The sequence below is a fragment of the Protopterus annectens genome, chromosome 7.part1 (assembly GCF_019279795.1).
Source record: "Protopterus annectens isolate FY-2018-M chromosome 7.part1, PAN1.0, whole genome shotgun sequence".
Taxonomy (NCBI): domain Eukaryota; kingdom Metazoa; phylum Chordata; order Ceratodontiformes; family Protopteridae; genus Protopterus; species Protopterus annectens.
This window is the reverse complement of record NC_056740.1, coordinates 251,672,810-251,699,350: the sequence shown is the minus strand read 5'-3', so window position 1 is coordinate 251,699,350 and position 26,541 is coordinate 251,672,810. Positions and strand designations below refer to the sequence as shown.

The window sequence follows — 26,541 nt, the reverse complement described above, 5'->3', positions numbered from 1 at the left end:
ACCTGTCTAATGTGCCCTAAACTTTTGGGCCAAACAACAAGAGAATTGACGAAGGAAGACTTGAAGGGGTCTGCAAAGTCACATAAGCGCATCCAGGAGTGACGTCTCATGACAACACCTGAAGCGGCTGCTCTGGCTGCCAACTCGGTTGTATGAGCTACCAACTGCATGGAGGAGTTAGAAATGGACTCTAGGGTGGCAAGCTGAAAAGCGACTATCTCGCACCTCTTCAGGTAATACCCTTGCCAAAGTACCAGAAAGTTCTGTAATCAGGTCCTTTGGAGACATGTAAAATGTGTCATGTAATTCGGTGACCATAAGGTGAAGGTCACTGACGCACAAGTCCGCTTCTCGCCCTGTTTGAAGGATGAAGTGTCAAAATTTTCTTCTGCAAGTTTTCTCTTAGTGGCCTCCGCCACAACCATGGAATCTACTTCCAAACCTCCAGACCAGTGAGGGTGGTCTTTTGGTGGAGAGAGAATTTTTATCATGCCTCTGGGGAACCGGCTCAACATTCTTAGGGGCCTTCCAGGCATGCCGCATGAGGAGTTTAATCAGCTCATCTGCAGGTGGGGTAAACCAGGAAGTAGAAAGTTGAGCACGGAAGACTTGCAAGAATACAGGGTTTATGGGCTTCCAGTCACCCCTCTGTTTCAGAATCTCCAGTATATCTCCAAATGAGACATCTTGAGGAGGTGACCATGGGGACCCATTCTCCCTCATGGAAATCTATATCTTTGGTGATAGGTTCCTCAGGGGAATCCACATGCTTCCTGTTGCACGTTCTCTTTCTGGGTGGCTCCTCAGTGGGATCTTCTGAGGAAGACTTCGAAGAGCGGGTGCCCTGGAGCAGGGTTTCTTGTTGCTCCCGTGCTCAAAGTCCCTACGTAGTGGGTTGTGTCAACTGCATGCCGGACAAAAGGGAAAGATCAAGTTCCGATGCTGGAGGTGCCAACTGCATGCTTGTAGATGCAAGAACCCTCTCCATCACTTGGAAGGCAGGCCCACCTGAAGAGGGATGGGAGTCCAGAATAGAGAGGGACAACCTCGGGAACGGGATCACACCCCGCTCTGATGAGCCCACTTCCAGGATAGGAGCCCTGAGAGGACCAGGAGCTGCTGAAATAACCAGAACCGTAGACAGCACCATAGAAAAAACTGGAGCCGAACTACCAGTCACGATCCTGAGGGTGGATCAGCTCGGAAAGGGGTAGGCTCCGAAACCATGGAAGGTTACCATCACAAGAACCAAAGATGTAGGCACTGGGATAGACAGTGGTATAGAGGGCTCCAAAGCCTGAGAAGAGGCTGACGGAGGATATGTCAGTCTGTGCAGGAAAAACTTTCGGCTCCAGGTGGGAGGGAGATTTTGGTAGGAGTTGGAATTGGAGCTGATAGACAAGCCTCAATATGTCCATTTCAGAAAGACTCCTGGTAAAACATGTAGATACTCCAGAAGGAGGGTCCAGTCTCTCGAGAAAAGGACTATACTGCTGTCCAAAAAAGGGTCGATTGTAGGTGAGTATTTGGGTCCTGGGCAAAATTTCAGTTTTCGGCACTGAGGAATGGAGCCATGACGGAAATCATTGCAGGTGCCGAAACTGTGTCTTGCACCGAATTAACTATCGGTACCAAAGCAGGTATCAAAGTTGTCAGTTCCATGATAGATGTTACCAACTTTGGCACCATAGAGAGTTATAGGCTCTGGTGCCATAACAGTCTGAGCAGACATTTTTGGTAATTTTGGTGTCTGTTCAGATACTGTCCGAGAAGATTTCAGTTCCTTGGAACTTGGAGAAATCGGAACTGAACTGCTTCTCTTTTTCTCCTCTTTTCTAGGAGGTGTTGAGACCTCCACCTCAGAAAGGGCCTCAGAAAAGGGAGTTTTTAGTAATCCCTTCAGTATTAATGTATTTTTCCGCTCTGCCGAAGTGCAAAAGCTAAAATTTTTGCAAATGTCGCATGGCGGTTTCATCTGGAGGTGAGGAACTTTGAGACAGCAGACACACGAAAGATGCCCCTCAGACTTGGCCATCTTTCGCCCACATTTGTCACTCTGCTTGAACCCGGTCGCTCCCTTTTAGTCAGACATCATGTCACGATTCTGGCAAACCAGACAGAAATACAGTCACTACTTCATACTAAAGAACAAATTATTCTAAAGATAAACACACAAAGAAATTTTTTTTTTTTTTTAATAGGAAAGGCAGAAGGGGGGAAAATACCAACAATGGTAAAAGCAACTACCACAAGGATAAGTGAGGGGCCTGTAACAACGATACTAACAATACCAAAAGGTAGGAAAAAGGGAAAAAATCTCACAAAGGAAGTACAACATTAAAGAGAACTATTAATCGCCAAGAAGGAAGGACTAGAAGGTATTCAGCAATATATATATATACACACATATATATATATATATATATATATATATATATATATATATATATATACACACACACACACACACACACACACACACACACACACACACACACACAGAGAAATTTTCACTACTTAGCTGAGAGCGGGCTTGGCACGTCTTGAGAAGTACGCTGCAAACAAGATCTGATGTAGAGGGGCACTATGGCTAGGACTTAGCTTTGTGGCTGGTGCAAGCTTGTGTATTGGCCGAGTTGGTTCCGAGAATGGAACCAAAACCCATCAGTAAGGAGTGAATGAAGATTCACAACATCAGATGTAACCTTTAAAGCAGGAAAACTGCAGCACTTGCAAAACATCAGTTTGGGACAAGAATAAGATATAAAAGAACTTAAGCAAGAGGTAGTGTATAAATATTGGTGAAGGATCAACAATAAAGCATGAACAAATGCGAATAAAACTTAGTAAGGAATACTTTAGAAGACAAATTAATTCTGAAAACAGCACTGACCTAGGAACAAAATCCAAGCTATAAACCAATTTGCTTTTCCTGTCCTAACTTACAGTTTTGGAGTGACTGAACTGGCCCCAAAACGTCCTGGATAGATTAAATAGGAAAACAAGAAGGATGCTTCATGCTCACCAAATGATTTATAAAAATCAGTGTATACCAAGATTATATATTCCACGTTCCGAAGGAGGGATGGGACTACTTGAAATTGATTACATGTATAGATCTGCAATTGTGTTACTACACACATCTGCTGACCTCACAAGACCCAAAAGTAGTGAAAGTTTTGAAACATGAAAATAAATCTAAGATGACTTCCCTACTTAGTCTAGCAGAAGCATATCCGTATCAAGCAAGAATGAGAATCAAACCACAAGTAAATAAAAATCAGGCAGCAACAGAGTGTGCCAAAAAACAAACAAAAGAATATAATGTGAAGGACCAGATAAAGCAAGAAACGTGAAAAATGCATAAATATAGTTGCAAGTATAGAAAATTTCTGGAAGAACCTCATGTTGATCAGGAATGAACGCAGGAAGGGTTAAGGAGAGGCAAATTCAAACCAAGAGATGAAAGGTTAACACTGGCAGCCCAAGATACTGGGCTACATACACAGTTTACAAAGTCCATTGAACATGTTTCAGAAAAAGACAAATGTAGGTTTTGTAAAACAGAATTGGAAACAGTTGCACACCTCATTGCCGGTTGTGGCATACTAATGGCAGAAGGACTGTATACTGAAAGGTATAACGTGGCAATACTGATGCACTAGAGATTGTGCAAACATTATGGTACTGAAGTGGCTGAAAAACACTGGAAACGCGAGCCACAAAGCATCACAGAAAATAAAGTCTACATTACATGGGATCACCCATTACCAACAATTCAAAAGATAGATGATAGAAAACTGGATATAGTGGTCCATGAAAAGAAGACAAAAGTAGCATTGATACTGACATCGCCATACCCAGAGACTACAGTGTCTTGTGTACAGAGAGAGACAGTCATAAAATATCAGGATTTGCAGGCAGAATCAAGCACAATGTGGAAGAGAGAGACCCAGACAGTTCCAACAGTAGTAGGAGCAATGGGTCTTATAAAAAAAATATACAATTGTTTACGAATTGTAGGATAAGTCATTACTGGGCATATTGCGGGTGCTGCGAAGAGCACTTCTGGCTGACACAGATTGAAACAATACTAACTTCATGAACTTTAATTGTACTTTGACTTAGGAATGGGGTTCATTCCCATCATGGTATTAGAAACCCAAAAGATGTGAAGAAATTAAAAAAAAGAAAGTAGCATTTTGAATCAACTGCTTAGCAGTAGGATTAAATAAAGCTACAGCGGCTGGGTCAGGTTTTGGAAAAGTATGAAAAATCTTAAAAGACTGAGGAGCTTTATCCATCCCATCTACCTTTTTTAGAGGCAGCTATTTTCAGGCAGCAACACATCAGCCAAAGTTGACAGAAATGAAGAAATGGGTGAAGGTTCTGTAAAGTCCTTCTGTAACAGCTCATAGTATTTTCTGAGGGACTGATAAACCTCAGTGTTCTCCCACTGAAAACACTGGCACATTCTGGAAACAGTCTCAGAAAAAGAGAACCCCCACAATGAGAATCAGAAACTGAACTCTCCTCACAGTCTGAATCAGAAATCTGAGAAGAAAACCCTTTATCTGTACCCTTCATCTTCCTGCCAGATTCTGAATCTTGAATTTCTTCAGGAAATAGGTATCCCTCTGTTTTACCAGAAGTTAATTTATAAGAAGGCTCAACAGCCTAAATTAAACCCTGAGACAGACCCAGTTAACTACTCTCATCTAAAAATACTAAGAGGAGCTGGTACAGGTTTAGTTTTCTATGTCTTTTTTTATATACACAGGAAAAATGGGGCCAATAGTGTTATTAATGGCAGCAGCAACTACCCCAGGGATAGGCACAACATTCTGACAAAAAGGGGAAGTCTTCCCTGTTCCCTCTCCAGGACTGACAAGAGTGGCTCTCCTTTTCCCATGTCCAGAGTTGGCTATAGGTGCTACACCACAGGGAAGATGAGTGGTCTGAGGTACAATAAATAGCCACAGCACAGTCACCCACCTACTGTGGAGGCAAAAGTTGTTTGCTTAACTTTTTTTTTTGTATCTGGAAGAAGGACCAAATGTGGGACTATGAGTCTGTTCCCACAGTCAAGCCAAAATGGTGCCTCTTTCCTGTGGAAAACAAGCAGCAAAAGCTAGTAAAATTTAGACATCTTTAAATGTCAAGTTTTTCACATAAAAATACAGTAAAAAGCACTTTAAACACTTTACCAGCCACAAAAAGTAAATTAAACACAATTTCTTGACAAAAAAAGTTTTTCATGTACTTGAAAAAAACTTTTAAAACTGTCAGGGGAAAAAAGTGCTCACTTTTACATGTACTATACCGTCTTGTGACAGTTCATTAAAATGTATAGCTTTAAAATAGCTTTCCTGAACAGTTGACTGTCGATCCTCAATAGCCTCACAGGACCATACTCTTCAGTGGCAGGAAAGGTCTGAGTGGCTTGGCACCTATTACAAGTCTGTTTAGTCAGCTCAGCTTGAGCTGACTGATGGTTTGCGTGCATGGAAGGTGTCCTGAAGCTGGTCCGCTGCAATATCCTATGCAGGATATAACCCACACAGCTAATGCTACTGTAGAGCAGTGATCAATATGATGAGCATCACAAGTTTTCCTTCAGAAAATTAAATTAGTGGAAAGTTTTCCCCAACAGGGGAGTTAAAATCTGGTAAGAAGACCAGTGCTTTCCAGCAACCCCCCCCCCCCCCCAAAGACACAGATGTCTATAGAATTTAAGTTTTTAATACATTCAATATTAGAATTCTACCAATCGTATTAATACCATCAAACAGCTATCTGATGCAAATGCTTACCACATCTTACCACACTTCTTGGTTCATGAAACATAAACAGTGCCATGAGATAGCGAGCCCTCCCTCCTTGGGAATCTAAACAAACATGAACAACAATGTAAATGTCCATTTAACATAACTTGGGAAACTTAATTCAGTTAAAACGTGTTTTACATACCATATGGTGATGCCATTTGTAAAGGAGAAAGCAAGTACAGGAATCCTTTATCAATTAATCGTTTTACCAGAACCTAAAATAAGAAAAAATGTGATGTATAAAGACAGCAATATAATACAAATTGATCATGAAAAATAATAATCATATCCAGTAAAAAAAAAAAAAAAATCTCTTGTTTTCCCACCTTACTGAACTAGAGTAGTCCAGTTTCAGAGTTGCTGATCCCTGGGCTTTGTTTTTAGTTCCTGTTACTGATCCATTGCCTTATTAGGAAGGAGGGAAGTTTCTTTGCTTACCAGTGGGAGTGGGAAGCACTGAGCAGCCTTTTTCTCCGAATTGGTGAAGTTTCAGCCAGAAACTAGTAGTCCATTGGTCGTTTTGGGCCAATTCCTAGCTCCCTTCAGCCCCCTGCTATAAAACACGCTAAACGCGCGTTAGCGCGGAGTTGCCACTGTTGCACACAAGAGCAGCGGCGGTTAAACTATTCGGGCCATCTAAATTCCACTCTTCAAATTTTCCCTTAGAACTACCTTCCTCGAGCTGTACTGCTGATCTAACCAGCATATCCTATAACTGAAAAGTTCATCTCTACTTGATTCCCAAGTAGACTATTCTCTATCTGTAAAGCCTAGCACTTACTCCTACAGTACTTGCACCTTGATAAAGCACTCTTATTATAGATAGTACCCCACCAGCCTAAAACCCACTTCCCCCGGAGTCCTTTGATAGTCTCTATCTACTACTTCTAGTATGTCGAGGGATCAGTTGCTAGTGTCCTCTCCAGCTCAACTGGTGAACCTGGGAATATTGAGGCAATGTTACAATTGCCTCATGTACACAGACAATCCTCTCCTTCTCCCACAAAACACAAATACATGCGAGAGATGCAACTATACGGCCAAACTGGAGGCTGAGCTCTCTCAACATAGGACTGGCAAGACCAGACAGGAGGAGAAGGTAACCACACACAATACATACCCAGTCACACATGGTACCATCACAACTTCAAATCATACACATACTCACACAAAGACATACTCGGAGGCTCTGATCAAAAATTTACCAAAACAGCAGAGGCCACCAAAGCAGACACCCAAACAACTACCATCTCACGACCTAACACATGCAACACATAGACCACACAGTCAGAGCCCTTAAGGCCAAACAAAATGCCAGACACACTTGTCATTGGTGATTCCATAGTCAGACACACTGACGTCCCGCTCACCAGACTGAGTAAGGAGAAGGTCACAGTAAGCTGCCTGTCGGGCGCTAGAATCCGCCACATAACGCAAGCACTCAGGTCTCTCAACAGCAGGTACAAGTACGACTCAGTCATTGTCCATGCTGGTGTCAACGACCTGAGACGTACCTCCTTGGACTACATGAAAAGGGACATCGAGGAGCTCTCTGATTATGTAGCCCAGGCAGGTATGACCCTGACCTTGAGCAGTATCCTACCTTCACCTAGAATTATGCCACAATACAGTGATAAGATGATCAGCTTTAATAATTGGCTTAAATTCTGGTGTCATTCAAAGGGATCCAATGTCTGTCTGCCTGGGATGACATGCTGGACAAGCCACGCTGCTTCAAGGGACGGCTTGCACCTGTCACCCTGGGCTTCCGGATATTGGCAAAGGCTCTTGCCACCCCCATAGTGCCTTTTTAGGCAAGGCTCAAATTCTAAACCTACCACCCTAGAACACCAAAAGGAAAAACTAAGGGCAATGCTGCTCAATGCCAGAAGTCTCACTCTCAAGATGCACACTCGAGGCCCTTCTCAATATGGAGAACATCGATGTCTGTGCTGTGACAAAACCTGGTTCAAGGCTCCTGAGAGCACCCCAGCACTAACAGGTTTCACCTCATATCATGCGTTCGCCCCAAAATCCGGACAACACCAAGAAAGGAGGGGTGTCCATATTCATAAAGGACACCCACACCTCAAGGTTGGTGGCAACACACGATGCATCGGAGACCATCCAGGTGCAATTAACCATAGGCAAGACTGCTCTGCAATTTGTAGCATGTTACAGGCCACCCTCTCAAACTCAGGAACCTCACATGGCCTTCCTGAAAACATTGGAGGGATAAATGTATCTCCAAACACCATCATACTAGGTGACTTCAACTACCCTAATATAGACTGGGAACACTACTCAAGCCCGAACACTCTAACCCAAAGATTCCTGGAGTTCATAAACTCAAATGCCATGGAACAACTAGTCACCATCCCCACAAGAGGAGAAAACATACTTGATCTCATCATCACGAACATGGGATCAAAATGTTCAACACCGGAAGTATACCCCTCACTGGTGAGATCAGATCATAAACTAATCTCGCTGGAGGTCCTCATCCCGCCCCCACCTGAAACAAAAAAGACCACAGTGAAAAACATCTCAAAAGCCGATTTCACACTTCTAAAAACTAGTGTGGTCTCCTTTAAGGCCCCTGAGCCAGTGGTAAACATTACTCAAACCGCTGAATCACTTACAAATGCCTTCTACCAGCACCTACAGGACTGCATGGATCAGGCAATCCCAAACAAAACTAAGACTCTCTGTACCAAAGGCAAGCGTCCAGTCTGGTGGACCCCAGCCATAAACAAGCTCTACAACAAAAGGAGGAAGCTACTACAAGATAGAGCAAAATCCTTGAAAGGTAAGACACCTTTGATCATTATAAGTAAAAACCTAAGAGCTCTCATAAAATCATCCAAGGCAAATTTTGAGAGAAAAATCGCCAAGGACTCTAAAGACAATCATAAGGCCTTCTTTAGCTATGTTAGAAACCTAGGAGGAAACTCCCAGATATGCTCAGAATTAGTTCAAAATTATGTGAAAATTACTGAACCTACACACATTGCTAACATACTGGCTGACAGGTTCAGTGCAAACTCCCCCTCCCCAAAAGGAGAGATATCTATTCCAGAGGATTGTAGCCCCCAAACATCTCCAACGCCCAGGTGAGAACTGCCCTCACTAAGGCAAAAACACAGCATCCATGGGACCGGATGGTGTCCCGGCTGTGTGCTTCATGAACTCAACGAGAAATTAAACCCACAGTTAGGACAGCTGTTTAATCTTAGCCTCACCTCAGGATACGCACCCAAGGAGTGGCGCCGGCGACTGTGGTCCCACTTCATAAGGGCGGTGCCTCCACAGACCCTGGAAATTACCGCCCCATTAGCTTGACAAGCCTTATCTGCAAAGCCATGGAGAGGATCATAATGGAACTCATAAATAAAGACATAGGGAACTTGCAGACTTTGGATCCAACCCAGTTTGGCTTTGTCAAAGGCAGATCCTGCCTCTTAAACTTGGTTGACTTTTTCGAGACAGTCACCAAGGCCATTGATGAGGGAAAGGCAGTCCATACAGCCTACCTCGACCTGGCAAAGGCCTTGACACAATACCCCACTCAGGTATCATCGAAAAACTCATCAGCTTGAATGTAAACCCATACATCACAAGATGGGTTGCAAACTGGCTAAGTGACAGAACCCACAGGGTCAGAGTTGCTGGAGCCATGTCAGACTCAAAGCCTGTCACAAGTGGTGTCCCACAGGGCTCAGTCCTGGGTCCACTCTTGTTCGGCATCTACTTTTCTGAAGTACAAGCAAACACAGGAGGGTTATGGCTGACAAAGTTTGCAGATGACTGCAAACTGGGCTATAGTCGAAAACACATTTGACACAGATATCCTCCAGAAGTGCATCACAGAAACGGATAAATGGTGCCAGAGCCATGTCCTGAAGTTGAACGCCAAAAAATGCATAGTCATACCCTTCCGGAAAAACAAGGGTACCCCTAGCTACCATATAGGTGGCAATGCACTCAGCACAGAAAAGTCATCAGGGATCTGGGGACCCAAGTTGACAGTAGCCTTTCGTTTGACACTCATGTTGCTAAAGTAGTTAGGAAAACCTTCTATATCGCCCACCTGATCATGAAGGGATTCACATCTAGATCAAGGGAGGTCATCGTCCCCCTGTACTCATCACTCATTAGACCTATGATTGAGTACAATGCCCCGCTTGGAATGTATCTGACCAGACACCTGCTGCAGCTTGAAAGGCCCCAAAAGTTCCTCACCAAAAGGATAAAGGGTCCCAAAAATATGTCTTATGCTGCCCGACTGAAAGAACTCCAGCTCTATTCAGTCTCATACCGCTTGCTCAGAGGTGACCTGTGCCTGACATATAAGGCCATGTCAAACCCAGATTTGATGAATATGCTTCACCTCAAAAATCTAGATCCCTCAGAACCACAAGGGCGGGAGACTTAAACCTTGACACGGTTATAAATAGAACGTGCTGGAGGGACAGATTCATCACCCAGAGACTCCCTATGCTGTGGAACAAAATCCCGGTACATGTGAGGCAGAGCACCTCGCTGGCCTTGTTCAAGAGGAATCTTGACCAATGGATGGGAGATCGCAGATATACCCCAGGGATTACTTCAGTGTCACTGCTTGACAGAGGCACAGAAAAATGATAGGCATAGTTTTTATTCAAACTAAAGGGGTGGCAAAAGCCACATAACTATGGGCTAGGCTTATAAATGCCCTTGGGCAGATAGCCTAGTATGAACCTATGAACCTATGAACTGCAACAGTCTCACTGCTTTACTTGCAAACTGGAAATTTTTTAACGAGTTGTTTTAAATCCTCTGGCTACTCTTTCAAAGGAGGTCCAGTCCAAGTTAGTAAAGGGGAATAGTAGTGCTGTATGAACAACTCACTAAAACAGTTAATGTATGAATACTGATCTCATCACTGTTGTGTAATTATTCATCTATGACAAATTACTGCAGACAGATATTCACCCTCTCGTTTAATTTCCAAAGGTTTTGTAGACATCACAGAAAGAAGCTGAATTCCTCCTCTAGTTCCAAACTTGATGTTTAGTTAAAAGGAGCTTTAGCATGCACCACTTCCAGATCTTTTTTGGAAAAGGGGATTGTATATGCCATCACTAAAGTATTTCATGCTCCTGATCCTCACTATCTAAAACTGGATAAAATCACTTTAGCCAGCAGATCTAGTAGACTCATTCTCTGATACCCTCCCTGTGGGTACACACATAAAAGCCTTACCTTCGATCACCACATGGCCACAGACGTAAGGAAATCTATTTATGTTGCATAACTTATAAGTAAGGGCATGGCATCTGGTGCCAAAGAGGTCATTATCCCACTGTACTCCACCCTTATTAGACCAATCATACAGTACAATGCTCCCCTCAGTATGTTCCTGACCAGGCATAAGCAGCAATTAGAGTGACTTCAAAGATCCTTACAAGAAGGATACAAGGCGTAACAAACCCGACTTATGCAGAACACCTTAAAGCCTTTTCTCTCTACTCAATCTCCTATAGATTGCTGAGAGGTGATCTATTCCTGGCTTACAATGCATCCACAAACCACACACTTATGAATTTCCTCAATATTCAAACAGTGCCAGAAATACAAGGTCTAAAGACCTGAATTTTGTCTGTGACTTAACATGCTGCTGAGACAGATGTATCCCAGAGACTGCCCCTCCTATGGAACAGGCTTCCATCCATGTGAAGCGGAGTTCATTTATTACCCAGTTTAAGCACAACCTAGACCACTGGATAGGGAATAGGAAATTTACAACGGGCCTGGCATCAATGTCCCTTATGGACAAAGGTAGCTTATAAATGCCTACCCTTGACATCCTATTTGGATACAGGGCATCATTATTCTTTCGGAAAAACTTGGCTAGGCTTAGAAAGTCCCCTGGGATGTTAGCCTAGTAATCTATGAACAAAACAGGACTTTACACAAAAGGAAAATCTGGTTAACTTTACCATTAGATTTCACAATTTTTTAATTACTAGTCTCTAACAATGCACAAGACAGCTGAAAGAAAGGTATTCTACTGCTGAATTAATATCGTATCTTCTAGGCTGAAAGACTGAGGTGCTTTATGTAAAGGTGTACCACAGTTCCTCACTGGCAGGAAAGACGACTGCTCGAGAATGGGAAGAGTAGGGTAATCACTCTGCTACTGCACAATTCTCTCAGAAAAGGCAACCAGTACAGTCTTGGCCAAAAGGGCTGCCACCAGATTATTCTAATCAGGATAGCACAGGAAAAACTTGGCTAGGCTTAGAAAGTCCCCTGGGATGTTAGCCTAGTAATCTATGAACAAAACAGAACTTTACACAAAAGGAAAATCTGGTTCACTTTACCATTAGATTTTACAATTTTTTAATTACTAGTCTCTAACAATGCACAAGACAGCTGAAAGAAAGGTATTCTACTGCTGAATTAATATCCTATCTTCTAGGCTGAAAGACTGAGGTGCTTTATGTAAAGGTGTACCACAGTTCCTCACTGGCAGGAAAGACGACTGCTCGAGAATGGGAAGAGTAGGGTAATCACTCTGCTACTGCACAATTCTCTCAGAAAAGGCAACCAGTACAGTCTTGGCCAAAAGGGCTGCCACCAGATTATTCTAATCAGGATAGCACAATCAGCATCGTCTATTACAGTACTCTATAGAGGATATAAAAAAGGTCTGCATTCCAAGTCACTAAAAATGCATCCACAACCAGTACTTTCTTCCAGGCATATCTGGTAGAGAATTAATGGGTCTGGTGTTTCTGTTGTGAAGCAAACAGCTATACCACCATGGTACCACAAAGATATTAAAAAATCCCAAAATTGAGACTGCAGAAAAAAAAAACTTTTAGGTTTTGCTTTCAATAACGGGATGAGACCTGATCATATGATGTAGCAAGGGCAATTTTAGACAGGATATTAAATTATAATTGTTATCTATGGGCTTACTATAAGGCCACATCTGATGCTATCATGGCTTACATGTACAAAAAGAGGAGTGCAAGCCTCTTGTTGTCGATAAACAAAGTAAACATGGTATTTCTCTGTTACTATCCTGAGCACTAATGTGTCTAAACCAGTAAAAAACTCTGAATGGCACAAATTAGAGCCAATATGTCCTTAAGACTGATGTAACCCAGGTCTCTCCCATGTTGGTCTAAGTTCCTTGGATTTTCAGGGACTCTGAGCTCCCCAGGATAAATCAGAGGACACTAAGGTTAAAGTTTGGCTCTCCTTGGGTGGCATCTATGACAGCAAACTAGGAGCCATAGTCAAGTCCCCAAATTATGTGGGCATCCTACAGAAGGGCCTCACTGAGACAGATGCCTGGCGTCAGAGCCATGGCCTCAAGCTCAATGCCAAAAAGTGCAGTGTCATCCCCTTTGGTAAAAACTCTGTACCCATGAACTACCACATAGGCAGCAATCTACTTAACACCGAATGCATGATAAGAGACCTTGAGACCCAGGTGGACAGTAGTCTCTCCTTTGATAGTCATATCGCCACAATAGTCAGGAAGTCCTTCTACGTGGCACACCTCATCATAAAAGGGTTCTCATCCAGGAAAAAAGATGTCATTGCTCCCCTCTACTCATCCCTCACCTTGGACCCATTAGAATACAACGCCCCTTTTGGAATGTACCTCACAAGACATCTGCAGCAGCTGGAAAGGCCACAGAAGTACCTCACAAAGAGGATTACTGGCCTCAAACAAATGCCCTACACTGACCGCCTCAAAAAACTCCAGCTTTACTCCTTTGCATATCGCCTACTCCGAGGTGATCTCTGCCTAACATATAAAGCTATGTCAAACCCAGAGCTGTTGGACATGCTACACCTAAAGAAATCCCAATCGCTCCAAGCTACACGCTCTAGGGACCTACACCTTGTCACCGCAATAAACAGGACACGCTGGAGGGATAGATTCCTGTCCCAGAGACTTCCTGTTCTCTGGAACAAGCTACCCATCTATGTCAAGCAAAGTTCTTCATTAGCACTCTTCAAGAAAAATCTTGATGAGTGGATGGGAAATAAGAAATACACCCTGGGGATCACTTCTTTGTCTCTGCTGGGCAGTGGTACAGGAAAATAACTTTCTTGGGTGGCGTAAGCTATGGTACCTTGCTGGCTACGCTTACGTAGGCCCTGGGGCTGATAGCCTAGTACCTACCTATGAACCTAAGTTATCTACCAGCAGAATACTGTGTGAATGAAAGGAGTGAGCAGAATTGCTCCTTCTGCCAAACAGAAATGCTGACTGCTTATTGGGTGTCACTGGACTTCCTTATTTGTAGTTTAGATAGTGGTACCAAGAATATGGCTTAAGGATGGCTCTTTGCATCATGGATGCCTGCCCAGACACTTAAGTAAAAAAGTAACTAGGAACAAAATCTTTTGTGGGAGAATCAGTGTGTATTTCTTGGTGTCCACGATGTTTCCCAATAAGCAGTTTGTATGGAGCGAGTTGAGACTAAATTTCTGACAAATCAGAGCTATTCTTATAGTAGTGAGGTAGTAGGCAATGCAGTTAAAAGTACTACTGATTCCTCATGAGATCTGGCTTGAAATCAAGCAGCCACCTAAGTAAGTGTAGATGTGAACGACCTTGACCCTGAGGTATGCAAAAATTGAACCTAAGCACTCTGTGAATACACTGGAAGTATCTCATACAAGTTACATATTTCAGGTGTTTTCTGTCCTAAATGCAGATTGGGATAAGTAAACAATCTTTCCTGTCCAGTATGAGCAAGAGCATGAGAAAAATCAGGCAACACAAGAGATAAAGACAACTTGAAAATCACTTTTACTTTTCTATTACCTTCTTCCTTCCCTTAGGACTATTAAGTCTCTGTCCTCTTTTAGCTCTACAGGCCTATTCATTCAAGGAAAGAGCCCTGCAGCCCATTTGTTCTTCTCAGATCAGTTATCCATGAAAGCAGGGGCTTTTTTATTTTGTAATTTATTCCCCAAGCACAAGGCACACACCCATCAAATTCTCTAGAGTTTAACATTCAATGGGTATTATTAGTAAGAGATATCAATAGCTTTTGCATGCATTGCAACCCCGCAAGACTCCCACTCCCCACAAACCAGAGCTCCAGTGACACCTCTGGTCTCCTCAGGGAATCTATCATGGGACTAAACACCCAAACAATGTATCCCTATACCCTCTGCCTGAACAAAGGTGAGCTAGCTAGCAGATGCACTTCACTCCTACCTCCCCACCAGCTACAGAAATTGTTCAAGCCATTAATTAAACTCAGGTTACCTGAACCATAATCAGGGCTTTACCTTTCTATGCATATTAATCTGGCTATAAAGAGATTTTTTTGAATTTCTGTACCACGAGAAACTTCAGTTTGAAGGTCTAAATGAACTACGAACAGCCATGAATAGTCTTTTTCCCTTGATCTGATGGTGGAACTATTTCTGTGGCCACCAAAGATTGCGTCCCATATTAGGTGGGCCCTGCTGAAGCCATCTTGTCTAGTAAAATGAGACTGTCTTCAGTAAAATGGCCACTGTTTGGTTTCAAACTTACTATATCTGAGTATCAAGAAATGAAAATGTTTCATGATCTGAATGGTTTTGCTTTTCTCCTTCACCTTTCTCAGTCCTTAAAGAGAAGGCAAGAAAAAATTATTTGTTAAGGGCTACATTCAAAAGCTGCCCTTCTATGTCCAAGGGCAAAGGATCAATTCCTAGCAATGCATGCCATCAAATTATGTCTACTGCATCATGTGATTGCATGCCTGCAAACCTTAATGGTAGTGTGCAAACACTTTCTAGGTCACTATTTTTAAACTGAGTCAGAATTTCCTCACATTACCTTCTATTTACCTCATAATGTCCCTCAGATACAGGAGCATACTTACCTAGCAGTTAAAAGCTCTAATAAAAGGAGAAAATATATAAACCTTTCTCAAGTTCTATGAAATACACAGCACACATCATCATTGGAAAGCATGCTATTAATTGGCAGCAAATAAAATAAGATGACTGCAGGGTCAGCCACACTGTTATTATGCAAGTACTTGCACTTTTCTTCCATTATACAGCAGCAGTCTGGCTTTCTAGATATCAGTGACTATAAATTGGGGGGGGGGGGTCTTAAACTGTAGTTGGAAATGCAAGGAACTCCACTCCACATACATTGAAGGATTTCTTCTCCAAGTCAGAGGTGTTACCCTGGAAGTGGTTAGCTCATATGCTCCACTGGAAGTCACGGCATATATCCTCTGCACCATCACCACATACTCATTGCCAATTAAAAACAGCAAGGCTTAAGACCGGTATTAGCCAGTCAGACACCCATGAAGTAGCCACTGGGCCTACTATGAGACATTAGAGAGATCTATACAACTCTGCATTACCTTAAAAATAAGAAATCTACCTTCCCCAATTTCAATATGGCCTAGCTAGACTGGGACACCTACACACAGCTGCTGGACACTGAAGGTGAAAAGTATTGTTTTGCTTTAACTTACCATAATTCTGGATGCTTAAATATTTTCATTGTTAAAGTGCTGACTCCTGAGATTACAACCTGCAGGAGCTTGAAGGTTGTTCCTAATACTGGATCTGGAGCTTTTACCTCCTCCTGGATGGCCAGGCAGATTCCATTCCCTACAAATGTCACAACATTGGTGGTATGAAAGGTAGTCTGCCAAAGCTATTGTCAGCTCTTTCTTGCCCCAGAATAAAACCCACAATCAGCTATGCTGCAAAGTATAACCCACCCCACTAATAAATAAATAAATAAATAAATAAATAAATAAATAAATAAATAAAGGGGCAAGCCTGGGAGGGGGGAAAGGAAGGAAAACAGGGGGTGGGGTGTAAAATAAAAATATGTTATGTACTCACCATAATGTTCCACCTGAATTGTTGCTTTTCATTTATCTTTAACCTGTGTGACACAGATCCGGGACGTTTCCGACTCGGCCGCATTTTCCAGCATTGGATCCGAGCTCCATGCTCCTCCCCTACCCATAATACCCCTGTCTCCCTTCTCCCCTAAGATTGAGTTTGCTGCAAACCATAGCATTCCAACTTGACACAATGCCTAACCCCCTGGCAAAATACCCAGACAGCACCATAGGGAAGAACAAGTTATGCCAAAGTAAAGGCTATGTCTCTTCAGGCCAGTCAACCACACAGCTCACATAAGGTAAGGGGGAAGGAGGGAGGGATGGCTGAAGACAAATGAAAACCAACGACTCAGATGGAACGTTATGGTGAGTACATAATTTCTTTATCGGAAGTTGTTTTCATCTGCTCTTCAACCTGTGGGATAGATTCCTCAGCTACACACAACCTGGGAGGCCCTCATGGAAGGATATTCCGGAGCATGGCAGAGTCAAAGGATGCCCTGCTTCTGGATAAAAGATCCAACTTGTAATAGGAGATGAAAGTACGTGATGATGCCCAGGTAGCCACAGTGCAAATATCCAAAGAAACTTGACCAAAAGGCAGCTGAAGTAGCCATAGACCTAGTAGAATGCTCCTTAACTTGACCTGGCGGAGATAATCCTTTGGCTGAATACGCCAGATCTATACACGGAGATATCCAGCTTTGATACAGGTTTCCCAAAAAAGGGCTTGGAGTACGAAACAAAAAGTTGCTCAGACTTACAAAGACTTTGTTCTATGCAAGTAAAACGTAATTGCCTGTGAACATCCAGCAGGTGCAATTTATACTCTCCCTTATTCTGAAAATTCGAAAAGAAAACAGGGAAATTGATAACCTGATTAATGTTGGATTCCGAAGCCACCTTAGGAAGGAAAGAAGGTTTAGTGTGCAAGGGCACCCCTGTCCTTCTGGAACATCATAAATTAAGAAGCTTAACCAATAAGGCTTGAAGCTCTGACGCTCTTTTGGCTGAAGTAATGGCAACCAGGAAGGTTGTCTTCCAAGACAAAAACTGCAAATCCACCAAAGCAGTGGGATCAAAGGGGGAGAAATTAAGGCTTGGAGGATCAATGTGAGGTCCCAAGGCGGCATTGGGTCCTTGATTGGGGGCCTAAGTAGAAAGGTACATACCTTTCAACTGTACAGATTTTCACAGAATGTCCAGATTTGTCTTATATTTTTGGTCCGTTTTTCATAAAATTGTGGTTTTCTGGCAAATTAGTGGCAAATCATCAAAAACTGGATATAGAAAATGACAGACATTTCAGCTTGTGACTTCATACCTTTCAGAAAATTCATGCTAATGCAAAACCTGTTAGTCTATCAACTTTCTAAGTTTGTAAGAGCACTATTTAAAAATTGTTCCTATTTTTGGGCCCTTGTCCCAGTTTTATTTATGGCTTTGTCCAGATTTCTTGCTCCAAGAGGTTGATGGGTATGGAAAGGTGCCTTTCAAAAAGGCTTTACAAAGCTTAGAAGCAGCCAGGGAAGCCGAATTATCCACAACGTGGAAGTTAGGTACAGCTGCCAGCTGAACTTTAACCATAGAAAAACTGGTACCCTGTTGAAAGACACCTGCCAGAAATACTAAAACAGCAGAAACCAGGGCAGTAAAAGGGTCCAAGTTGCACTGAGATGCCCAAATCAAAAAACGCTTCCACTTGCTAGAATAAACCTTCCTAGTAGAAGATTTATGAGCTGCTACCAATATCTTCTTAACTGGAAATAGACAGCCTGGGAGTCCTAACAATCATGGGAACTGCAGCAGCCAAGCTGTAAGCTTCAGACTGCCCAGATCTGGGTGTGGAATCCGAGGTATGTGAAATTAGATCTGGAACTGGATCCAACATCTAGGGAGGACAAACTATACGCAACCACAGAGAAGGGACCCATACTTGGTGAGGCCAGAATGGGGCAATGAGTATGACTGAGCTCCCCAGCCATTGAACTTTCTGAATGAACTTTGGAATCAGGGGAAGTGGAGGATATGCATACAGAAGACCGAAGGGCTAAGCATGAACCACAGCATCTCTGGGGGTTTCCCACGGTGGGGGGGTTCAGAGCAAAAAACTTGCTGCACTTCACTTTGGAAGGAGAGGCGAAGAGATCGCAGCAAGGCTGATCCCACTTTAGAAAGATCTCTTTTGCTACTGAAGGATTCAGAGACCACTCGTAAGGCATCAGGATAGACCTGATGAGCCTGTCCACTAGAATGTTGGACCTCCCGGAATACGCATTGCCACCAGAAAACAGCAGGTGGAGATCACCTACTCCCACAGTCTCATGTCTTTGCTACAAAGGGGATAGGACCGGGTTCCCCCCTTCTTGCTGATGTATCAGACTACAGACTTGTCTGTCTGAAAGGCAATCGTCCCTAGGGGAAGATGGGCATGAAGAGCTTGCAATGCCAATAGCACCACCCTCATCTCTCGGATGTTGATATGCCACTGGGTCTCCAGGGAAGACCACATTCCTTGGACTGTCCTTCCCTAACAATGCCCCCCCAAGTAGGGAGGCATCCATGGTCAGCGGGATAGGAAGAATAAACGGGCGACCCCGATGAAGGTCCAGGGATTGAATCCACCAGTGACAAAATCCCTGCAAGCTTGAGACAAACTAACAGGATGGGATGACAGTAGATCTATTAATGACCACTGGACTGCTAGAGTACATTGGAGCACCCTCATGTGCAACCGAGCCATGGGAACAAAGGTGATTGTGGCCGCCATGGTCCCCAATACCTGTAAGACAGATTCTGCTGGGGGAAACTGAGCTTGAAGGATGCACAAGACATGATGTTTGAGGGAATAAAGTCTGTTTGGAGTTAGAAAAACCTTGGTCTGAATGGTGTAGAACTGAGCTCCAATAAAATCCAGAACTTGAACTGGGTTCAACAGGGACTTTGTGAGATCTATGGTGATGCCCAACTGGTGGGCGGTCTGGAGAAGGAAATCCCTGGGTTGGCAGAGTTGATTCCTGCAGGGAGCAGAGAGGGGCCAATTGCCCAGGTAGGGAAAAACCTGGAAGCCATGCAGCCGCAGGTGAGCTGTTCCCACCGGCATCACTTTGGTGAACACCCTGGGGAGCTGTGGTGAGACCAAAGGCTAGCACTCTGAACTGATTGGCCCCCAGCCGGAGGCAGAGAACTTCGGAGAGCATCGCTCTATTTTGATGTGATAGTACGCATCCTGGAGGTCCACCAAGCACATCCAGTTGTTCTCCTGCAGGAAGGGCAGGATAGATTGGAGTGTAACCACTTGGAATTTCGTCTTAGCAACTGACAGGTTTAGAGTTGAAAGATACAAGATTGGCCTTAAGCCCCCGTTTTCTTTGGCATTAAAAAGAACCTGGAATAAATGTCTAATTCGGGCTGGTCGGGGGGAACAGGCTGAATGACTCACTTTTCTAGCAGCTTGGAGATTTTCACTGCTACATCATCCCTTTACACGGTTGGAACATTCGGGAGGTGTGTGGGAGGGAGTGTTATGTGGGTGAAGGGAATTCAATATTCTCTGGATATGATTTGCAATACCTAGCGATCGTCTGTGATAGACTCTCAGGTTGTTGGGTATAGTGAGAGTTGACCCCCGACTGCCTCCAGAGACTAGCAGCCATTGAAACCTTCAGGGCTACTGTGCAGAACTGTCCGGAAAAAGAATCCCGAGACCCTTGGTTCCTCGGATCCCCTCTCCCGCAAGGGTGGCATCTGTTAAATCCCCTCTGTCCCTGAGGAAAGGCAAGTCCTGAGCATCCTGGGAATAACTCTCGGAGACTTCCGGACATCATCTTCACCCCTCGCTGATTCTTGGAAAAGGTTCATTGAGAAGTGGATTCCAATGGCAGACGGTCTTCCCATCCTTTTTGCTCTGGACCAATGTGTCATGTACCGTCTTTCCAGAGAGAGTGGAACCATCGTACATGGCATTTGTGAAATATGCCTCAAAGGGCTCTGAAAAGGCACAAAGTCGGAGTCAGGCATGATGCCTGATGGCAAAGCCAGCTCCGGGTGCTCTAGCAGTGCCCTCAATAGCGGGAGATAGGAGCCGCATAGAGGTGCTGGAGATGGAGGTGAGAGTGGCCATCCAAGAGGAAAAGACCTTTTCCTCCGCTGACATGGACCCTGGGGCAGACTCATCGACTTCCTTCACTAGGTCCCATTGAAGCCTGATCATGTGTGCCATGTAGTTCAGTGCACATATAGAGAACATTGCTGAAGTATACACCCGCTTCTCAAAACGGTCCATGGTCCTCGACTTTCGGTCCAGCGGATGGACCGTGGACCTGTGCAAGTTCCTTCTTGGTGGCCGCCACCACCATGGCATCGACAGGGGATCCCTTCGACCAGAGCGATCTGACAGGGCACTGAGGATCTTATCAGAGTGATAGGTTCCACCATGTCGGGCTCATTCCATGCCCAAGATGTAATGAGATCCACCAGGGGATCTGTGAGAGGGGACACCTAGGATGTAGAGGGTCCTACGCCAAACACCCCCAGGAACACCGATTTGTCAAGGTTGGATGTTTGGGCAGACCACACCCCATGATGGTGAAGGATTTCCATCACTTCTCCAAAGGAGACAACCTGGGGATGACTGGTGGGAACTTTCGCCCTCCTCCAAGTCGGTGTCCTCCGTGAGATACTCCAGAGGGGAGTCTAAGTGTCGCCTTTTACACATGCGCTTTTGAGGGACCTCAGGGGTGTCTCTGGGGAGGACTCAAAAGCTTCAGCCTGCTCTCATGGGGGAACTCGCTGGAGCACAGAGGCAACAGCTATCCCTGAGGGGGCAGGATAGCGGAATCTGGACCAGACACAAAGGGAGCCAGGACGGACTCAAAGGATGAAGACGTCAAGGGTCTTGATGGAACAGAGGGGAACCTCTCCACTACGTTGAAGGAAGAGGGAGAAAAAAACCCATGGAGCCGGGACCATGACCTGGTCATAAGAGTCAACAGGGGAGCCAGAGCTGAATCTCCAGGTGCTGAAATTCCGAGTGAACGGCTTGGCTCCGGAAAACTCAGAGCCAACACCACCCCTTCAGATCTAGCGCCGAAGCTATGGCTCTGACAGTCGGACAGCTCCAACCTGCTCAGGGCAGGAAGGATGCCCTTAAGGATCACCTTATTCCGCCTGTTGAACCTTGCGCAGATCAAATAGGAGGAATCCAGGTGTGGAACCCCTAAACAGACTACGCACAGTGTGTGGCAATAAGCAGGGGAAAGCTTATGGCCACACTCTGCACTTCTGGAACCCTGGCTTGGGTGTCTCAGCCATGACAGGGGAAGCAGAGGGTCCACACATATACACACCTATTTAAAAAAAAAAAAAAAAAAAAGAGAAAGAGAAGAAAAGAAAAAAAGAGGGAACGGAATAAGTTTTTTTTTTTTTTTTAAAAACTAAGAACTGATGCCTGAGCGCAAGGGCAGGAGAAAGATAAAAGGCTGGAAAAGAAGATAGGAAAGCCCAAAAGAGAGGATTAAATACCAAAAAAAAATCACCAAAAGCCTGGACCAATGGTCCATGATACAAGCGATACACACAGCAAATGAGATCTGGGGGGAAGAGGGAGACAGGTGCATTATGGGTAGGGGAGGAGCTTGAAGCTTGGATCTGATGCTAAAAAATGCGGCCAAGTCAGATTCGTCCCAGATCCGTGTCCCACAGGTTGAAGAGCAAATGAAAACAACAACTTCAGATCTACCTATCGCAATCATAAAATAACAGAGGTATGAGAGGGTAGACTGAGGGATGGAACTGGTACTGCAACAGTGGATATACTCTAGCACCTATAACTATAACAAGTTCCTAACACAACTGTTTTATGTTTGTTTGTTTTTTTAGTCACTATTTCAGTACTGACTCCTAGGCATGACTTCCAGCACTAAGAATGAATGGGTGGCTGGCCTGTTGCAGGAGCAGGGAACACTAAGCCCTGCAGATGGCCACAGCCACGGTTACCAGATTGTAAGGTTTAGAAAATGTATGGACAGATGATGAGGTAGTTGCTTGGATAGTAACCCCTCTAAAGATGGATGTGGTGGTTGCAGTGGACCTTGTAGAATAAGCTCTTACCTTTCCCTGTACTGGAGTTCTATGCTGAAAGCCACAAAAAGTAATACAACAGGCAATCAGCTTTGAAAGTCTGTTTAGTGAAATGCTTACCTACATTGCCCTTTGTAAAAGATACAAAAAAGCTGGAAAAAATGTTCTAATCAGTTTGGATTGGTCCAGCTAATATCCCAGGTGAAGAGACATCAAGAGAATGTAAAATTCTTTCTCCCTTGTTCTAAGGAAAGGAAAAAAAAAACAATAGTAAATGAATCTGGTTTAATGAGAAGTCTGTATTTCAGACAAGAAAGACTGGTATTGTATGGTGAACCCTATCCTTATGGAAATCATAGGTTCATAGGCGTTTACTAGGCTAACGACCACAAGGGCCTTTTTAAGCCTAGCCATGCACCCCAAATCTCTGACAAGTTCTGATACCCTTGATAAGTGTAAGCATGGGCCTGGGAGATGAGCCATTTACAGGTTATCTCTGTCCATTAGAGACATAGGTGCCAAACCAGGGATAAATTTCCTGTTTCCCATTCAATTGTCCAAGATGCACTTGAATTGGGTTACAGAGGAACTCTGCTTCACATGGATGGGGAGCTTGTTCCACAGACAGGGTAGTCTCTGAGATCCATACCCATCTCTCCAGAAAGTACTATTTATATCACAGGCAAGGTTTAAGTCTTTAGAATGGGTAATTCTGGTGCTGTTTGTTTTGTGACTAAGCAGAAGGTCTATCCGAGTGGGGTCTGACAATGCCCTGTACACCAGGCATAGATATCCCCACAAAAACCTTTAGGAGACGGAACACAGAGATAGGGCCTTGAGGTGGCCTGCATAGGACATATTACTTATGCCCTGTATTCTTTTAGTGAGGAACCTCCCTCTGTGAACATTCCAATTGTTGGATATGCCTGGTTAGGTACATACCAAAGGGGGCATTGTACTCAATGATATGTCTGATGAATGCCAAATACAGTGGAACAATGTCTTCCTTGGACTTAGATGCCAAGCAAGGAAGGGTTTTCCACATGAGAGCTTGAAGTTCATAAATTCAATTGGCTGAGGTCAACATTAACACCACAGTAGGCTTCCAGGATAACAACTTAGTACTGGTGGAAGCAGAAGGCTCAAATGGTGGCAAGGTTAACTTTTCCAATAGAAGACAATGGTTGCCATGGTGGAAGAACCATTTCACCGGCAGCTGTAGGGAAAAAGTACAGTTGTGTACACTTACCATAAATGTAGACGTTTGAGTGTATTCACTGTTGCAGTCATCACATTTAGGTTATCTGCTTGTGTTAGCCCTCAGTTGGCCTGATTAACAAAATCTTGGGTCCTGCATCGGTTGCTGTCCCTTCTTCCGTGACGTCAGGTCGTCAGGGGTATAAAACATGCAGCTGACGCCATTACATCAGTTTTTCTTGCCCCAGCTGTCAGGTACCCCCCTAATGGGAAGCAATTAAATCTACAAATATACAAGGTTATAAGTCTTCTGTAACAACTGCCAGGAAAGGATGAGTACTAATCACCCACAATGTCAGCCACAGAGTTGGCATGTTGGGGGTGAATGACTGACCCCCACCCTTGTTCTGGGATAGGAGGTCTAGCTGCTGGGGCAGACTAAGAAACTGCTCCCTGGCAAAGCACAGGGGAGGGAGAATGAATGCTTCTAAGGGCAAAAAGGTGTTTATTAGCTTTGTTTTTGGTCTTTCTCCCTAGTCTTTTGTAATATCCTGGGGATGAAGGGAAAGGTAGGGAAAAATACAGTTGTGAAGGAACTTATCATAACAGTAAATGTCTTACTAATTACTGTTGCAGTATTCTTAACATTTAGGTTATCACTGCTGATGTTCGGCTAGGATACCAAAGCTTTACCTTCTCTATGATGTACATCCAAAGCATGGCTTTACCTTGTAAGCACTGGGGCATAAAGATGGATATACGAACATAGATCTTCAGACAAATCACCATTGCAGTATTTCTAACATACTGGTTATTCCCAAAGCTGAAGGAAGAAAGGGTGGTTGGCTACTGAGAGGAGTTGGCCAGTAGTCCATACAAGTCTATCCCCATAAGGGCTGCCCTGGACCTGAAGCTAGCATCAATTTTGTAGTGTTTGTAAAGATGTGTACAGAGGACCAAGTAGCCACCTCCAAGATGGACCTGGAATCTAATGCTTTGTGGAAAGCCCCCAAGGAAGTGACTGCCCTAGTGGAATGTGCTTTAGGGCAGAAAAGTATGGTCTTACCATTGTGTGAGTAGCAGAAAGAGATGGTCTCTGAAATCCAGCCTGCAGTGATTTGTTTGGAGACTAGCTGCCCCAGCTTAGAGGACATAAAATACAAAACTGGTCAGTCTTTTTGAAGGATTTAGTTTTGTCCAGGTAAAATCTGAGTTGCCTGTGAATGTCTACAAAATGTAAGTTCCTTTCCGCCCTGTTTTGTGAACTGAGAAAGAAGGTGAGAAGATGAATAGCCTAACTGAGTGACAGCTCATTCACCGGCTTTGGCATGAAAGATGGGTTAGCCCTCAGAATCACCCTTTGTGAAAAATAAGAAAAGGGGAGGGCCATGACGGCTTTGGCACAGAAATTCTCTTGGCAGTCATGATCAAGAGGAGGAAGTACAAAATTTTAGAGTAGCAGAAGAAGCTGGTTCAAAGGGAGGCAAAGGTAGCTGTTCTAATACAAAATCAAGATCCCAAATAGAGAGATAGATTTTCCTCGTTGGAGGGGAGGGGTTAAGATGCAGAACACCCCTGAAGAAAAGCACGACCTCAGGCCTATCAATAAGTGGAGGGCTAAGAGGGACGCAAGCACTGAAAGCAAACAAGTGAACTTTTATTGAAGACAGCCTGAGAGAAGGTGTTCACAAAGGCACTGCAGTACCATACAGACCTGTGCTAAGAGTGAATCCTGGCAAGGTCTGCAGCAACAGAAGGAAAATCTTTTCTACTTTGCAGTGCAAGATTTTCTAGTAGTGGGTCTTCTAGCCTCTTCTAGGACTTGTACAACCTTTTCAGAGAAGAGATGTCTTTGAGGGAACAAAATCTTATCGACGGGGGTCAAGCTGAGGAATAGAAGATTCGGGTAAAGCAGCAATGCTTGAGGAGTTAAGAGCTCTGGATGCAGAGAAGTATTCCTATAATTTCCCACTGCTAAGTGAAATAGCAGGGGAAACAAATGTTGCCTTGGGCAAAAATGGAGCCAGTAAGAGGAGTCTGGGTGTTTCCTTTTGTGCTTTGAGAATACTTTTTGGAAAAACAGACAAAGGAGGGAAGGCTTATAGGAACTTCCCTCTCCACTGAAAAGAAAAGGCATCTGCCCACCAGGCTGTGGAACAAGGGTCCTTGGTGCAGAACTGGAGGAGCTGATGATTGACTGGGTGGCGCAGTGGTGTAGCAGTTAGTGTTGTCGCCTTAAAGCAAGAGATTTTCCGGTTCAATTCTTTGCTGGCGTGCCTTCTGCGTGGAGTCTGTATGTCCTTCCTGCATCCGTGTGGGTTTCCCTCCCACATTCCGAAGACATGCAGTAGGTGGATTGGACACTTTAAATTGGCCCTAGTTGTGAGTGTGTGTATGCGTATGTGTGTGGTGCACCCTCAGAGGAGGGCTAGGCCTTGGGCTAGCAAACTGAGCCAGTAAAACCCATAACCTCTACAGAAATGAGTGCTGAAATGTGCTTATTGGCCGATGTATCACACACTGCTTAAACAGGAAAGAGAGAGAGA

General features: G+C 44.1%; 1 protein-coding gene across 6 annotated transcripts in view; it reads right to left on the bottom strand.

Annotated features, from left to right (window-relative positions):
- TASOR (transcription activation suppressor) overlaps positions 1-26,541 on the bottom strand; it is a 2,736,533-nt gene that overhangs the window by 1,390,890 nt on the left and 1,319,102 nt on the right. For all 6 annotated transcript variants that reach the window (XM_044078696.1, XM_044078698.1, XM_044078701.1 and 3 more), the window contains exons 12-13: positions 5,971-6,043; positions 5,814-5,888 (exon numbers count right to left, since the gene is read on the bottom strand). In XM_044078696.1, the coding sequence (XP_043934631.1) occupies positions 5,814-5,888; positions 5,971-6,043 (148 nt within the window). The remainder of the gene's footprint in view (positions 1-5,813; positions 5,889-5,970; positions 6,044-26,541) is intronic.